The sequence below is a fragment of the Canis aureus genome, chromosome 8 (assembly GCF_053574225.1).
Source record: "Canis aureus isolate CA01 chromosome 8, VMU_Caureus_v.1.0, whole genome shotgun sequence".
Lineage (NCBI taxonomy): Eukaryota > Metazoa > Chordata > Mammalia > Carnivora > Canidae > Canis > Canis aureus.
In genome coordinates, this window is record NC_135618.1 from 65,158,971 (window position 1) to 65,174,562 (window position 15,592).

Genomic DNA, 15,592 nt, shown 5'->3' on the forward strand with positions numbered 1-15,592 from the left:
TACAAATATGACTGGCTACCACCCAGCATGTTAGTACCTAGTTGTGCTGAGCACATCAGGCCATTACCTCTACGTCGAAATGACTAATACCAGGCATTTTCCTAGAAAGTTTCTCACTCTCTCTCTCTTTTTTTTTTTTTTTTTTTTAAAGATTTATTGATTTATTTTAGAGAGAGAGCAAACAGGGGAGGGGCAGGGGGGAGAATCTCAAGCAGACTCCTCACTGAGCACAGAACCCAATGCAGGACTCGACCCCACGACCCCGAGATCATGACCTGAGCTGAAATCAAGAGTCGGATGCTCAACTGAGTCAGATGACTCAGCTACTCAGGTGCCCCTAGAATTAGTTTGTCTTAATAAAAGGGCCCTTAGAGCTTATTCTTACATTTATTTTCTCTAGTAGTTGGGTTTTTTTCTTCTTCTTTTTTTTTTTTTTTTTTTTTTTTTTGGTAGTTGGGGTTCTTAAGTGTGTCTTTGTTACACCGTTTATAATCTAGCAGTAGAGCTAACGGAAAGGAATCCTTTCACATAACTTTATATTTTGTCTTTTGTGTGAATTTTCATATAAGGGCATCTCATTTACAGTGGAAACATTGTTGAGGCTTCAGATAGTCAAAACTTCCAGGTCCTTTGGGCTGGACCTGTCTGGTCATCTCTGTTCAGTGTGCCTCACTCAGGTCCAGAGAGAGAGTATGGCCTCGGGTCATTGTTGGATTGATGAGTGATGCATGTGTGCTTGAAACACCTGGCACAGCTGTCCTTCCAGTAGCACAGATAAAGACAGGCCACATGTAGAAATAATGTGGATTGTTGCCTCTGTGATTTTTCTACAACTCAGTATTCTCTTTGCTTCTAGATCTGAACTTAACTCAGGTATTTATTAATAAAACAAAGGGCAGAGATAAAATCGGGGTATATGTGGGGCATTTAATGGAGATGGGGTGGGTGTGAAGTGATTATCTATGCAGGATCTGTTATCTGGTACTTTCTGTGCAAAATGCTGTGTGCATTCATTTTTAACTCACTATCTTACAAAGTAGGGGGTGTCCCCACTTGAGGTGGGGAGCAGGGAGATAACGAGCATAGAGTGCTGGCTCTGGGCCGGTATCTGCAACCCCTCCTAACAATACCATAGAGGAGCTGCGATCCCCATTTTACATATGAGGAAGACAAGACATAGAGAGATCAAGTCATGTAGAGACGATTTGGGGCCCATCACTTGTCAGGTACTGGTGGGAAAGGGCCAGGACTGCAGGTGCCAGCAGGGAAATGAGGCCTCTGTCCTCATGGAGCTCACATTCCAGGGTGTATATAAGGAGCCACCCCGTGAGCTGGATGATGTGAAAGAGGAGCAAGGAGGGCCTCCCTTTGAGAGGAGCAGGGAGACCCGGAGAACAGTCTGCCCACGGCTCCTAAGTGGTGAGTGTAGCCCCAGTGTATGCCCCCAGGCTGATCTCCATACACTGCTATGTTCTGGGATCGTCCCGTCACCAGACAGCCACTGTGTAAGCCCGTGGTACTCTACAAGGTGGGCATGTACAGTTAGAAATGCACTCGTGTGTGAGTAGATTGCACCTATGTTTTCTTTCTACTTTCAGCTGATACGGAAGATGTGTGCATTGTAGAGAGATTGTTTTCAAGCAGCTTAGTGGCCATCGTCAGCCTCAAAGCTCCTAGAAAGTTAAAAGTTTGCCATTTTAAGAAAGGAACTGAGATCTGCAACTACAGCTACTCAAATACCATACTGGCCGTGAAGCTGAACCGACAGGTAAGTGACACTTACTTGACCCAACTGCCAAGTGCTCTGCCTGTATCTCCCTCTTTTCGGCGTGGCTTTGGGCTGTCGCTGCCATTCCAGAGTTTCCTGCAGCAGCCTAGCAAAGCTGACAGTCCTGGGCCCTCGACCCGTGCACCTGCTCACCTCACACTACCTCCCTGACTTAACTGTTTTCTCAACAGTTTGCTCAGAGCACACCACCCCTTGCTCTCCTCTAGATTGTTTTACTTACCCATCAAGACACAAGTCTTAGCATTTCTCTGTATACCCATGTACTCATCCATAGAAATCTGCTAGCATCTTTTTCCTGTTTTCTTCTTTTTTTTCTTTTAAACTTTTTTTTAAGGTGAAAGACTTACTCCTTTTTTTTTTTTTTTTTTTTTTTAATTTTCCCCAAACTCACAAGAATGTCTAGCCCAGAGTATGGACTTGGTGGCTAACACTTGAGTTTATTTCATGAGACCACCTCATGGCTTTTGCTTCCCCACAAAATGCAACAGCACCCTTAAGATCCTTCAGCTTTTCTGGGATGACCACATATTCCACACGCAGGGAACGTTAATTAAGTTGTTGGATGTCACTGCGGGGCCGGGGGTGGGTGGGGTGGTCTGAGGTGTGCTGACCAGGTAGAGTGGTTGCAGTGGAGGCCTGTTGGGATTGGTCTGTTAACTAAAGGAGTTGGCTAAAATGGGAAATTATAAGATTATAACATGTTGAACATCTTTTAAACTTAAAATGTGTAAGTGTCCACTCATGCACCAACTAATGCAGAGCTGCATGCATACCAAGTTGTCTTTCTTGCATGAATCATCCCCTTGGTGCATCAGCTGTGAGTAAATTCATTCTCTAAAGTGGAGTGTGAACTTAGACCCCTGTGAGATAATTCGAGGGCAGAGTGAGTTCTGAGACTTTTAACAACCCCGAGGCTTTCACTGTCCTCTCGCCATGCTTCCATTCAGCACGGGTTTTTGAAAGCCACTAACCTACCAGACCTGTCCAAGGCACTTGCTCTGAATTTCATGAGGAGAGGGGTGTGAGCTGAACAGAAACCAAAAACACAAACCGTACTTTTCTTTGCTATAGTTTGCTAGTTTCTGAAATAGCACGTTCAATGGCACGATTTGTGGTCCTAGTAGAATTGGTAGAGATGGTCATAGGAACAGGCAGAGCTGGCTGTGGACGCTACTTAATTGGTAGATGAAGAGCATGGCGCTGCAGGAGGGCCTCCTGGCCACGGCCCGCACTGCCATGCCGCGCTTGTGCAGTCCATATGATGTTCCAGAAGGAGAGTCAGTTAAGAAGTTAAGAAGATGGAAGCAAGTATTGTATTGGCTCTTTATGTTTGGTTTTCTGTCTCGTGTCTCTTTCCTAGAGGCTGATAGTTTGCCTGGAGGAGTCTCTCTATATACACAACATTCGGGACATGAAAGTACTGCACACGATCAGGGAAACCCCTCCAAACCCTGCAGGTAAACTGATTGTGGGAAGAAAGCCCTAGTTTTCTGGTTCTGCCTTTTAAAGATTAGCTCTTTTCTCCGTGTAGGCTCCACCAACATAGACAGCTTTTGAAAGTATTGATTTTCAAACAAGCAAGCTACTACCTTCCTTCTGCTGTTGGTCTTGTGACCACATAAATCAGTTTCATCAGCTCCCAATTCCAAGGCTGCTGATCAGTTCCAACCAAAGGCCTTCAGTCTGTTTTTATAATCCTCCTGTCACCTGAGGAGGTGGCTTTGGGGGTGGCACTGGAAACACACTAGCACAGCACCCCCAAAGCTGTATCTGAGCCCCTTTGCTTTCTCCAGTCTTTGTTACATAAATACTAGGGTGCAGCAGCTAAACAGGACCCCCTCTGGACCTGACTCTCCGTGTTTGCCTCCGTGTGTTACCACAGGCTTGTGTGCACTGTCGATACACAACGACAATGGTTACTTGGCATACCCAGGCAGTGCCACTATTGGAGAGGTGCAGGTCTTCGACACCATGAATTTGGTGAGTCTCCTTTTGTACTGGGGTCATCTGCTCTCTGCAGCAAGCACCATGGAGCCTTTGGAAAATTGGGTTTCACTACCACCTTCTTAATGAGCAGAGCAGGTCTGGGTGACCTCTGACTTCAGATTTCTGCCCAACCTCCCATGGTGCTGAGCTCCTGACATTGTGGATGTTTGGAGGAATGGAGAGAGCTCTAAAGACTTAATGGATAAAGTGCTTTGCTTTCTATAAGGTTTTGAGCAGCATTTCCTTGGGTCCCTTCCCCAGTAAATCTGGTACCTGTGGTGCCAATCTGGTACCAATTTGATCAATTCAAATTGATCAGGATGGTGTTTTAGTTACAGCCACTTGGCACTTCAGCCTGATGACCAGTGGCAGCATGGGGTGTGGTCTTACTTCGTGGCAGTCATGTCACATTGGTTTTGCCTTTCAGAGAGCTGCAAACATGATCCCAGCTCACGACAGTCCTTTGGCAGCACTGGCGTTTGATGCCAGTGGAACCAAGCTTGCCACTGCCTCCGAGAAGGTGAGTCTGTTACGGCCTGATAGGAAACTAGTTTGGGGGTTCGGCACTGTCTCACTCTGCTCACACAGTGAAGGTACCAAATGAGTTTCTGTGCTTACCGGCTCCCAGAGAGGCACAGATAACCCGCTTGGAGTGCCTTCTGTACCACCGGAGCTGGCCCATGTGCCAGTTGGAACTACAGAATCGTGCAGAGGAGGCAGACGTGCATAAGCAGCACCCCCAGCATGCTTCTCGGTGACATGCTAGTGTGAGCTGTGCCACGGAGCTTGTGTAATAGTGAAGAGCAGATGTAATTCTGGCCAGGGTGAGCCTAAACACATTGCAGTGTATTTCCTTTTCTTCTTTTTTTAGTTATTTAAGAAAATTATGATTATACAATATGTATAATTTACCATACTCTTTTTCTGCATAATACTGGATTTTTCTAAGTTAAGAAGTACTTCTAATGGCTGTACAATATTCCGTTGTGGTTTACTTGAACATTACCCTTTGGAGACATTTATATTGTTCCTAATATTTAGAGTGGAATAATATAATATTTGGAATATTGATAATAGTGCATTTGTTTTACACATAAATCTTTGAGCATCTTTATTTGCTTAAGAGATTCCAAAGAATGGGCACCTGAATGGCTCAATTGGTTAAGGGTCTGATTCTTGATTTCAGCTCAGGTCATGATCTCAGGGTCCTGGGATTGAGCCCCACATTGGGCTCCGCCTGAGCATGGAGCCTGCTTAAGATTCCCTCTCTACCTCTGTCCACACACTGCTCACCCCCCAAGAGAGATTGTAATGAACAGACTTTCGGGGTTAAAAGGATGTGGTCTTTTTAAAGTTCTTTCCACATAGGACAAAGTGACTTTGGCCTTCCTTCCCAGCCTCCATGACACCAAAGGGTCCTTGTGCTCTTCCTTGCAAGGCTGCTATTTCTTGTTCCATTGCCCTTTCTGTCATCCGATAATACCATGCTTTGGCCTTGGTCTTGTTCCGGCCTGTTCCTCAACTCTGAATACCAGTACCTGCTTTTTAGCTGCCTAGTTGTGCTTTGATGCTTTCTCACTAAAAACCTAAATTATTAGCCTCCCTTCTGTTGCCTGTCCACCTTGGCTCAGCCAACCAGCTGGGCCAGTGAGAAAAGTCCACTCACTTGAACTTTCCTGAGGGGTCTCTGTGCTTGACTCTCATATACAGTTTCTGTAATGACCGTGCTGCCGTCTGTGGGTCACTTAGTCATTGGGTGTACAGATCCTTTATATTCATGACCCCATTCCATCCCCTCAGCAAGGTAAACACTTTCTCATTTCCTGTCGAGGGCTCAGAGACCATTGATTTGCTCGAGGTCACCAAGTTGGGCGATGACAAAGGCTTTGACTCCAAGCCTGGCTTTGCTTTTATTTTTATTTTATATTTTTTTTAATTTTTATTTATTTATGATAGTCACAGAGAGAGAGAGAGAGAGAGAGAGAGGCAGAGACACAGGCAGAGGGAGAAGCAGGCTCCATGCACCGGGAGCCCGATGTGGGATTCGATCCCAGGTCTCCAAGATCGCGCCCTGGGCCAAAGGCAGGCGCTAAACCGCTACACCACTCAGGGATCCCTGGCTTTGCTTTTAAACACCACTGGCCAATTACACTGTCACCTTGTGCATTTCTACTGAAGTGGCCATTGTGTTAGTCCTCAGTTAATAGTTTCATCTCCCCAGTTTTTGTGAGGTCCTGGAAGCTCCCTAAAGTACCGTGGACTCTAAAGGCAATTAAGAATACAATGATTTTTTTTATTCCTGGGTTATGAAGAGCAATCTTTTGATTTGCTTTTAACCAGATCGTCTTAGTTCACAGAGTTAGCCCCCTAGAGACCTCCCCCATTCTGCTGGGTGCCAGGGCCATGTCTAAGTGTATGCTGAATCCTCTTTCAGGGAGCACAGTCAGGCTAGGACCAGCAGCCCTTCAGTAGTTAGTATTATGCACTAGGTATGTTGTTTAAAAAAACAAAAACAAAAAACCTCTAAATCAGAAAGCTAAGACTACAAGGAATAAAACCTTTGCTATGGTTATTTTTGCATCCGAATGTATTGTTTTATCCTTCTAATTATCAAGAATTCTAAACTCATTTGTTATCCTTTTATCCAGAGGGAATCACTGTCTTTAAAAAACTTTTTATCTAATGGATTTGTTTATTTTAGAGAGAGGAAAAGAGTGTGTGTGCATGGAAGGGAGGGGTGGGAGAGGGAGAGAGAATCTTAAGCTGATTCCCCACTGAGCACAGAGCCTGAGGCATGGCTTCCTCCCATGATCCTGAGGTCATGACCTGAGCCAAAACCAAACCTGAGTTGGATGTTTAACCCACCAAGCCACCCAGGCACCCCTTTTAAATAAAATATTTTTAAAAGGGGTACAGTTCCTGGTGGTCTAAAATTAGGTTGTTTATAGTTTATTTTTGCTATTTATAAACAGGTGAGATATTATTAACAGTTTTTATACTAAACAGTTTGAACCTTCTGAAAGTATATGGTGTCAGGTTACACGCTGAGTAGTTCTTCATGTCCTGAGAATCTTGAAATACTGCCTGTTTGCAGGTTTTCCATTTTGCTATAAGGAGTCTTTCTTGTGCTACTTTATTACCATAGCTTGCTAGTGTTCTTTTAACATTTAGATGTTGAAGGTACCGTTTGTGTTCAGTTTCCTGGCTGTTTTCTCTTACTTCTCCCAGATGTTCAAGTACTGTCTCTCCATCCACAAACCCCCTGTTACTTTGTGGGAGGCAAGAAGTGAGGGAGTGGCAGGGACGCTGGCATCTTGAGAGTGGCTCATTCTTATACTCCTTTGGTCCTACAATCTCCCTTGACCAGTGACTCAGCCTGAAATGACAAGAAAGGATGGATGTCGGGGGTCCCAGGTGTCTCAGACCATTGAGTTAGGTGATGCTTCCCGATGTGCAGTACGTGCTTCCAGAGTCAATGTGTGAGAGTTGAAACTTCACACGACTTAGAAGTAGAGCCATTGCACATTCGATGTCAAGGCTGTTGGTGTTTGAGATAAGCAGGGAGTTACAGCGGCAGTATCTAAAGAGAAGAGTAAATGTTCAGTAGGCAGTAGAAGCTGGGAATGTTCTGCGGTGCTGCTGGTGTGCAGAGGGTGTGTGGGGGCCCGTGTGCAGAAGCTGCCAGTGCAAGGTCCCCCTTCTCTGTTTCCTTCAGGGTCTATTGTGAAGAAGACAGGCTGAGTTTCCTCCATTAAAATCCTTTTCTCTTTCCTTTTACACCTCTCACAGGGGACCGTGATTAGAGTATTCTCCATTCCAGAGGGACAAAAACTCTTTGAGTTCCGGAGAGGAGTTAAGAGGTAAGTAAGATATGTGAATCTCTGGAATTGATCTGGAGGTGACATTTGGATTTCAGTTCTGTTTTCTCCGGGTCAACAAGTGGAAACTTAAAGCAGCCTTGGGAACCCCATTTAAATGTGTAAGTGCTTTCAACCCAGCTGGATGGTCAGGGGAGGTTTTATTGTCCTCCTGAGAAGTAAAGGAACGTTTTTATAAAGCAAACTGGGTTTCATTTGTTGTGATCCCACCTGAACCGAGGGTGATGGTCAGGCAGCCCAGGGAATGAGAAAGAAGTAGCCTGACTGGCCCTCTGGGGCCTCATAGCTTACTCCACCTGATCTGAGGTGGTAGGCCAATATTTTCCTGAATATTTTCCTGAATGGTCAGCATGCTTCTATCCTGCTTGTCTACTCTGGAAACTAACCAGCTTCCCCTCTGTCCTGTCACCCCACTTATTTCCCTGTCTGCATACCTTACTGAGTCTGTACTTAGCACTCCCTTTCTTGACACCCGCTTGAGAGGAAGGAACGTCCATCCTGCTTGGTTAGGCCTGGATCATCTGCCACAGGACTGGCTCGGGGGGGGGTCTGTTCCCCATTCCAGAGGGACAACTAAGAGTACCCACCTCAAGGCAGGAACAGGGCCAGGAAGTATTCCAGAACCTGCAGCTATCAGCCACCCCCTTCTCTGTGAACTTTGCACTGTGTGTCACCACTTCCTGTCAGCCGTGGGGTCCTTCCCAGAGATGGCCCACACGTGCTATAGGGTCCTATCTCCAAATGCCCGGGTCCCTCCCCATTACTGCCTCCTGTGTTTCTTTCCTCTTTTTCCTTGGTTTTCCATTACGCCACACCATTCTAGATTTTTTCTTCTGTATCTCACTTCTGCCCTGGGGCCTTTCTTCATCCTGTTCTGTACAGTCTCATAGGCCCATAAACTGTGTTGCCTATGTGCTGGTGACTCCTCACCTGTATGTGTAGCCCAGGCTGCTTTCTGGAGATGTTCCTGTATTTCTCCTGCCTGCTGGATGCTGGGCCCTCCAGCGACCAGCCAGAATGTGCCCCATCTGCCCATCATCTTGTAAACGCTGCATTGTCATCGACCTGGAACCTGAGTCAAAGGGGCTTCACACTGGCTCCTTTCTCACGTCCAGCTAGGTGTTGATGCCCCGGGTCAGTCCTACCCACTCCCATCTCCCCGGCATCCCTGCCCACCCAGTTCAGATCGCCACCACCCGACCTCTTATGCACCTTGGTATCTGCTTTTGGCCCTTTCAGTCCCTTCTTCAGACCATGGCCCCGGTTGCTCTTGCATCAGCACAATCAGAGCACACCCCCATGTGGAACCTTCAGGGCCTGCCTCCTGCTGGTAGGGCTAACTCCAGATCCCTCAGCCCTGGTCAATAAGCTGGCCTCCCACACCCTTGTCCTTCAGCTGTGTTCCCAGCTCCAGCCACACTGAACAGTGGTTCCACTGTCTACGTGGGGTCTCCTATGCTGGTGTCACCCCTGTGACCTAGCCAACTTCTGAACCCTTGCAGTCTAGGTTGAGTGTTCTTAGGGAGGCTTTCCTGATCCTCTCGCAGAAATACCCTTCCCTCCATGCTTCTCTAGCGCATCCACTTTTACTTTTTGGCATCACTTTGTTTGCAGCAAATTTACTATCTGTATTCACACCTCACAGAGCCATTAAAGTGAGAACCGTTCCTGATTTATACCCAGAGCTTTGTACAACACTGGACACCTCACAAGCAATTAGTAAACATGTACTAGATTGAAAAGGCCCCTTCTTTTGACAGGGCAAAACATGCCTTGTATTTGTAGGGCTATAAGGAAATGCAGATTTATTTGAGGATTGGGATTTTTACAGTGGTTTTTCAGATAAACTGTAAGGTTTTAGCATGTTGAAAGTTTTATTCTTAAATATCATCAAGGTTGCCATTTTGCTTTCTTGCACATTAAGTAACTGCTATAAATTAAATTATTGGATTTTCTTTTACTAACCTTAGTTCTGTAAATCCAGCCTAATTCAGAAAAAAAAAAATGGTTTCATGAAGCCCTGATTCCCTTTATTATTTGGAATTTCAGATAAAATTGGCTAAGAAAATATTAAAGAATTGCTCTTGACTTTTTTTTTTTAAGATTTTATTTATTTATTCATGAGACACACAGAGAGCAAGAGGCAGAGACACAGGCAGAGGGAGGAGCAGGCTCCATGCAGGGAGCCCGATGTGGGACTTGATCCTGGGACTCCAGGATCATGCCCTGGGCCGAAGGCAGGTGCTAAACCACTGAGCCACCCAGGGATCCCTGGTTTACCTTTAAAACATTTTCCCTTCTTCAGAAAAATTTTTGAAAAGCAAGCTGGAGAGGTTCCTGGGTGGCTCAGTTGAGCATCTGCCTTCAGCTCGGGTCATGATGCCAGAGTTCTGGGATCTGGGATCGCCCCACGTCAGGGTCCCTGCTCAGCAGGGGTCTGCTTCTCCCTCTGCCCCTCCCCCTGCACATGCTATGTGTCTCTCTCTCAAATAAACAAAATCTTTTAAAAAGGGAGCGGGGGAGGGAAAGCTGGAGAGAAAAAAGAAAGATACCAGTAGACCCAGGCATGCCTATTCTGGGAACTTTACTTGTCTGGCTTTTTAAAGTCGCTGGAGAAAGGTGACAAATTGCCCACACCAAGGCTTGTGGACAACTGTGTAACTCTGCTCCCTCTTCCACTTGCCCTCAGGTGTGTGAGCATCTGCTCCTTGGCCTTCAGCATGGACAGCATGTTCCTCTCTGCATCTAGCAACACTGAGACTGTGCACATCTTCAAACTTGAGACTGTGAAAGAAAAGTGAGTTGCAACGAGACATTTGTTTTAAAAAAAAAAAATATAAAGCTCCCTCTCCACTGACTGGATGAGGATATCAACAGAGACACTGTCTTACCTTTAGTCATTTTTGCCAATAAAGACCCTGAAGCCAGCTCTAGAATAAGTGTTACCACATCCGGGCACAGCAGGGAAATGACCTTCCCTGAAAGATGAAGCAGGGAGGGTGAAAGTGGATGGCCTGGGGTCTCTGCACACGTCCACCTCTTAGCGCCACCTTGACCCACAGAAACACTTAGAGGTAAACACCCCTAGGAGTGGGTGCTGGCTCCAGCATGCCCACAGTGATCTCCATTTTTAAAGCAATTGATTGAAATTATGTGTTACTGTGAGGGGTGTGCCTGGAGAAGTGCTGGTCCTTTTCTTAAATGTTAAAAAGATACCCATTAGAATGAGTATTGTTTGTTTATATGCTGTCCTATTTAGGGGAACATTTAAGATGACTTACAATATATGCCGGATGAACAGCAGCAAAAAAAATGGGGTCTGGGAAAATAATTTGAGATTTTGCTAATAAGGTTTTTGAAGACTTCCTGTTAAAAATATCTGGGCAGGAGGAGGGTAGATCATGAATTTGGCCTGTACATCTTTACATTTGCTGTGAAGTTGGGGAACCTCATCCTCTGCCACAGTCTGATGTGGCCGCTCATGAGGAGCACAGCTCTTCTGGGCTCTGAAATCTGACAGGTCTCCTCTGATCCATCCCGGAAGACATGCCTATAGTGTCCCCACGCTTTGAGACTTTGTCATTCTCTGCATCCCTTCGTCCTGAGATACAGGGAATTCTCCTCAAGTTTCAGAGCTAACACTTGCTCCTGTGAGTGGGGCCTGGTCCTTCTGGTGAAGAGTCCCTGTATATGTATCTGATGATGGTTCCTCCTTCCAGACCTCAGGAGGAGCCCACCACCTGGACTGGGTACTTCGGGAAGGTACTCATGGCTTCCACCAGCTACTTGCCCTCCCAAGTAACAGAAATGTTCAACCAGGGCAGAGCCTTTGCCACAGTTCGCCTGCCTTTCTGTGGCCACAAGAACATCTGCTCACTGGCCACGTGAGTAGGGATGGGCATTGCCTCTTGTGTTTACCGGGTGCGTCCAGTCAGAAGTCTGGTCACAGGTCACCAGAGATGGTGGCGCGGCAGCCTGGCTAGGTTTCCCCTCATCCAGGAACAACCCACAAACTTAGGCCTTTGACTTGATCAAAGTGGAAGAAGGGGGAACCCCCCCCTCCCCGAGTGCCTCTTCACCATTACTAGAATGATTCATCTGCAGTGTTCTGATCCAAAAAGTCTTCCTCTTTTTTGGGGAATGTTTGTAATGGTAATGAAAAAACCTCTCAAGTCCAAACTATAGGAGGTTGCCAATATTTAACCCTTGGGGGGCCTACAAAACCAGCAGGTTGACGTAGTTGAAGGCTATCCGTGTCACTCTGGAGTACAGCCTCAGAATGCACGTGGCACCTTGAGAGCCTCATTTGATTATTCGAAGTACATCCATATAGGAAAATACTGTTGAAAATTCACTAATCTCACATCTTTGTGATTACATGAATCTTATAAATACTATTTTACATCCTTTTTATGCCGCTAACTCAGATGGAAAAGCTTATGAAAATATCTACCCTTAGTAATTAGAGAAGCCATGAGAAATGGTTTTGTTCCCACCTATTCTCCTGTGGGCTTCAGTGTCTGTTCACAGTAAATACCCCTCAAGGCTTGAGCCCTTGATGCTACAGCCTCAAGCAACACAGTGGGTGCGATCTTTCCCCTTCCCAGTAGATAGGATGTCGAGTGCACAAAACTAACTCAGTGCTTTTTTGGGGCGGGAGTGAGAGGATTCTTTCCTGGCCATGCCAAAGGCAAGGCTGCTGGTGTAATAACATTGTCTGAAAGTTGTGGTCCTAGAATTTGGTTCTTTTTATTCTCACTAGAATTCAGAAGATTCCCCGACTACTGGTGGGAGCTTCCGACGGGTACTTGTACATGTATAACCTGGACCCCCAGGAAGGAGGCGAGTGTACCCTGATGAAACAGCACAAGTAAGCGGGCCTCACACCAGCCATTTCCATGAAAGCCAGTGTGCAAAGGGATGCATTCCAGTGGAGCTGGCCTGTTGATAAGCTTTACTTCCCCAGACTGTACTCTCCCACACTTCTCTCCCGCCTTCTCACTTCAGTAACTGAGAAGAGATTGGACAGGTGTCTGGTGTGGCACTTGTCCTTCCCCAGTACAAGTGGACTACGGTGGGAACTTAGCATTTTGCAAGAAAAGGGAGGGTGCTCTGGGTGGCATCCCCTGGGTGGTACACATCCCAGGAGCGCCTACAGGCTCACTGTGAGATGGACGTGCTCTCTGGGAAAAGAAGGCATTAATGTTTGTTGATTGGGAAGTAGTGCAGTTTGATTTTGTTTTTGCTTTTTAAAAATTATCCAGAAAGGCAAGTGGGTGGCTCAGTGGTTGAGTGTCTGCCTTTGGCTCAGGTTATGATCCTGGGGTCCTGGGATCGTGTCCCACATCAGGCTCCCTGTGGGGAGCCTGCCCCTCTACTCCGTTTCTGCCTCTCTGTGTCTGTCATGAATGAATAAGTAAATAAAATCTTACCCAAAAAATTATCCAGAATTATCCGGAAATTCTCTAAAAATGATACTATAATTAATTCTAATGGGGATGAAAGTGAGTGGTTTTTTTTTTTTTTTTTTTTTTTTTTTTATGATAGAGAGAGAGAGAGAGGCAGAGACACAGGCAGAGGGAGAAGCAGGCTCCATGCACTGGGAGCCCGATGTGGGACTCGATCCCGGGTCTCCAAGATCGCGCCCTGGGCCAAAGGCAGGCGCCAAACCGCTGCGCCACCCAGGGATCCCGAAAGTGAGTTTTTTTAATAGTGAATTCTGTTTATGATCCTCAGTCTTAAAAATGCAAGATTATCTCAGTTAATATAACTTTCTTCGTCAGACTTCCCATGTAAAAATCTTTGTGAAAAATCCGAGTGAACATACCCACGGAGAATTAGCTTATAGTGAGCACAGCACAGGGCGCACACATGTGTGTCCATTTGGAGCACCTTCTTGCATTTGCTGGGGCACCTCTGGCCCTGCAGGTGCATGAGGCAGGTTGTCAAGATCCCCATCCAGCCTCACTGTTTCTGTGTTTCTCTGCTTCTACCAGGTTGGATGGAAGCATGGAGACAACCAATGAAATCTTAGACTCAGCCTCTCACGACTGCCCCTTAGTGACTCAGACCTACAACACAGCTGTCGCCACAGGTACTCATGTGCCTTCATCTCCGACCAGACTTGGTAAGGGCTGTAACGCAAACCCCTGCTGCGGTCTGTGCTTGGCGCTCTTACCCTGAGCAGAGCTGCCCACCTGTCACTTTCCCCACACACAGGGGACAGGTAGGGCTCAGAGGCAAGCTCTTGTCACCTGGGGGTTTCAAAGCTGAATTCATTTTCATTTTTGAAGGAATAATAGTGATGATAGCTTGGGTGACTTCAGGTGCACGTGAATTGTCCCTGGCTTGCTGCCTCTTGGCTAAAATACTCCCCTAAATTCTGACACTGCCAAGCAGGTGTCCTTGGCCCTGTGTAATCATTCAGCAGGTACAACTGAGACACCCCCGCATCACTCAGGGCCTGGGAGGATGGCAGGCCTGCGTTCAGGGCCCATCCTGCTGCAGGAGCTGGGTGGTCAACATACCAACAGATGAGGCCATGTAGCTGTAGCTGTCCCCCACCCCAACCCCTCTCCCAATCAGCTTGACCTCAGATTGGCAATCCTATAGATTTGCTCACACAGGAGATTGTACATGCTCGCTGTGACTCTGAGATGAAGTGGCCCTTTCCATCAGGTGTCGCGCATCCAGCATCAGCAGTTCGAGAACTATTCCCATCCTCCCTGTTCGCTGAGGAAAATTTGCGGCCTGTCCGTCGGAAAGCTCCTACTTACTCTGCAGCCGTCTTTTTGACATTTATGAATTTTGGAAAATAAGTGACTTCATCTTGAGCTGCCCAAGGCCGCAAAAAGCTTATAGTCAGAGATTATAGTTCAGTCTTAGTGTGTGCTGCAGCTTGTAGCTGTCTGGGTCTGGCCACCAGGCCCAGCCTCCCTGCCTCACTTGCCTCACCCGCCTCACCCGCCTCACCCCTCCACACCCTGCCCCTGAGCGTGGCTGCGCTGTCTCTTTGCAGCCTACGGAGACGAGCTGGGGGCCGTGGGCGGCGCATGTCTGGAAGAGGAGGCCAGCGCTCTGCGGCTGGAGGAGGACAGCGAGCATCCTCCTATGATTCTTCGGACGGACTGAACTTGACCTGTGAACTCTGACCCCCGGAGCAGAGAACACTGACTTGATGGAGGACTTTGTGTTATGCTGCTATGAACTTTGACCTGAGTTGGGGAGAGGATGGCAGAGACTTAAAAAGAAAAAAAAAAAAAGATCGTAGCTGTAGTCTTATTCCATACTGTTGAGAAATACATCGTTTTCACTTCAGTGGCTTTTAATCCTGCTTAGGAATCTTAGCTTTTTGTTTGTTTTCTGTTTTTGCCAAAATTAACTGTTTGGTGAAGCCCTTGAAACCTTGCTTTGCATGCGTTAATGTGCCAAGCCAGCATAGGAGAGCTAGAAGCCACTTTATAACAACTGCAGTTGTTTGGTTTTTAAAATCTGTATATAAGGAGGAGCGTACACAAGGAGAAGGTGGCATCGTGCAGAGCGGTTCTGGGTGTTAAGGCGGGTTCTGCTCAGGCGGGTCCAAGAGCCCTCTCTGGGTTTGCCAGGCTCAGGGGGCAACAGCCATGGGGAGGGGTCCTCTCTCTCCAGAGCCCCTCCTGGGCCCTTCCCCCCATTTTATTTTGTTAATTAAATTCTTTCCAAATTGGATTATTCTGGGATCTCTTGCTTGCCGGACTTTTATTTTGTTTCTGGCTTTATTTTTCATGTGGGTATTGGAGGAGAGATTCTTTCTGGCATTAAAAAATCTTCCTTTCTGACAGCACATGAACTCAAAAGAACACCTCAGAGGGCCAGAGCGAAGGAGAGTGGTCTTGTTTTGTGTAATTAAATTATCTGGTCTTTAATTTTCCTGTTGAATAACTGTGTGGGGGTTCTGTTT

At 46.6% G+C, this 15,592-nt stretch overlaps 1 protein-coding gene across 8 annotated transcripts in view; it reads left to right on the forward strand.

The window, feature by feature from the left end:
• Positions 1 to 15,371, forward strand: part of WIPI2 (WD repeat domain, phosphoinositide interacting 2) — a 38,880-nt gene extending 23,509 nt beyond the window's left edge. For 2 of the 8 annotated variants that reach the window (XM_077907672.1, XM_077907668.1), the window contains exons 3-12: positions 1,599 to 1,768; positions 3,150 to 3,246; positions 3,672 to 3,769; positions 4,203 to 4,295; positions 7,565 to 7,635; positions 10,343 to 10,450; positions 11,373 to 11,537; positions 12,416 to 12,523; positions 13,650 to 13,747; positions 14,672 to 15,371. In XM_077907672.1, the coding sequence (XP_077763798.1) occupies positions 1,599 to 1,768; positions 3,150 to 3,246; positions 3,672 to 3,769; positions 4,203 to 4,295; positions 7,565 to 7,635; positions 10,343 to 10,450; positions 11,373 to 11,537; positions 12,416 to 12,523; positions 13,650 to 13,747; positions 14,672 to 14,784 (1,121 nt within the window). In that variant the 3' untranslated portion in view covers positions 14,785 to 15,371. Of the gene's footprint in view, positions 1 to 1,304; positions 1,420 to 1,598; positions 1,769 to 3,149; positions 3,247 to 3,671; positions 3,770 to 4,202; positions 4,296 to 7,564; positions 7,636 to 10,342; positions 10,451 to 11,372; positions 11,538 to 12,415; positions 12,524 to 13,649; positions 13,781 to 14,331; positions 14,650 to 14,671 lie in introns of those variants that run through there. The other 6 variants (XM_077907669.1, XM_077907665.1, XM_077907671.1 and 3 more) reach the window with 5 other exon arrangements.
• Positions 15,372 to 15,592: the final 221 nt, after the last annotated feature.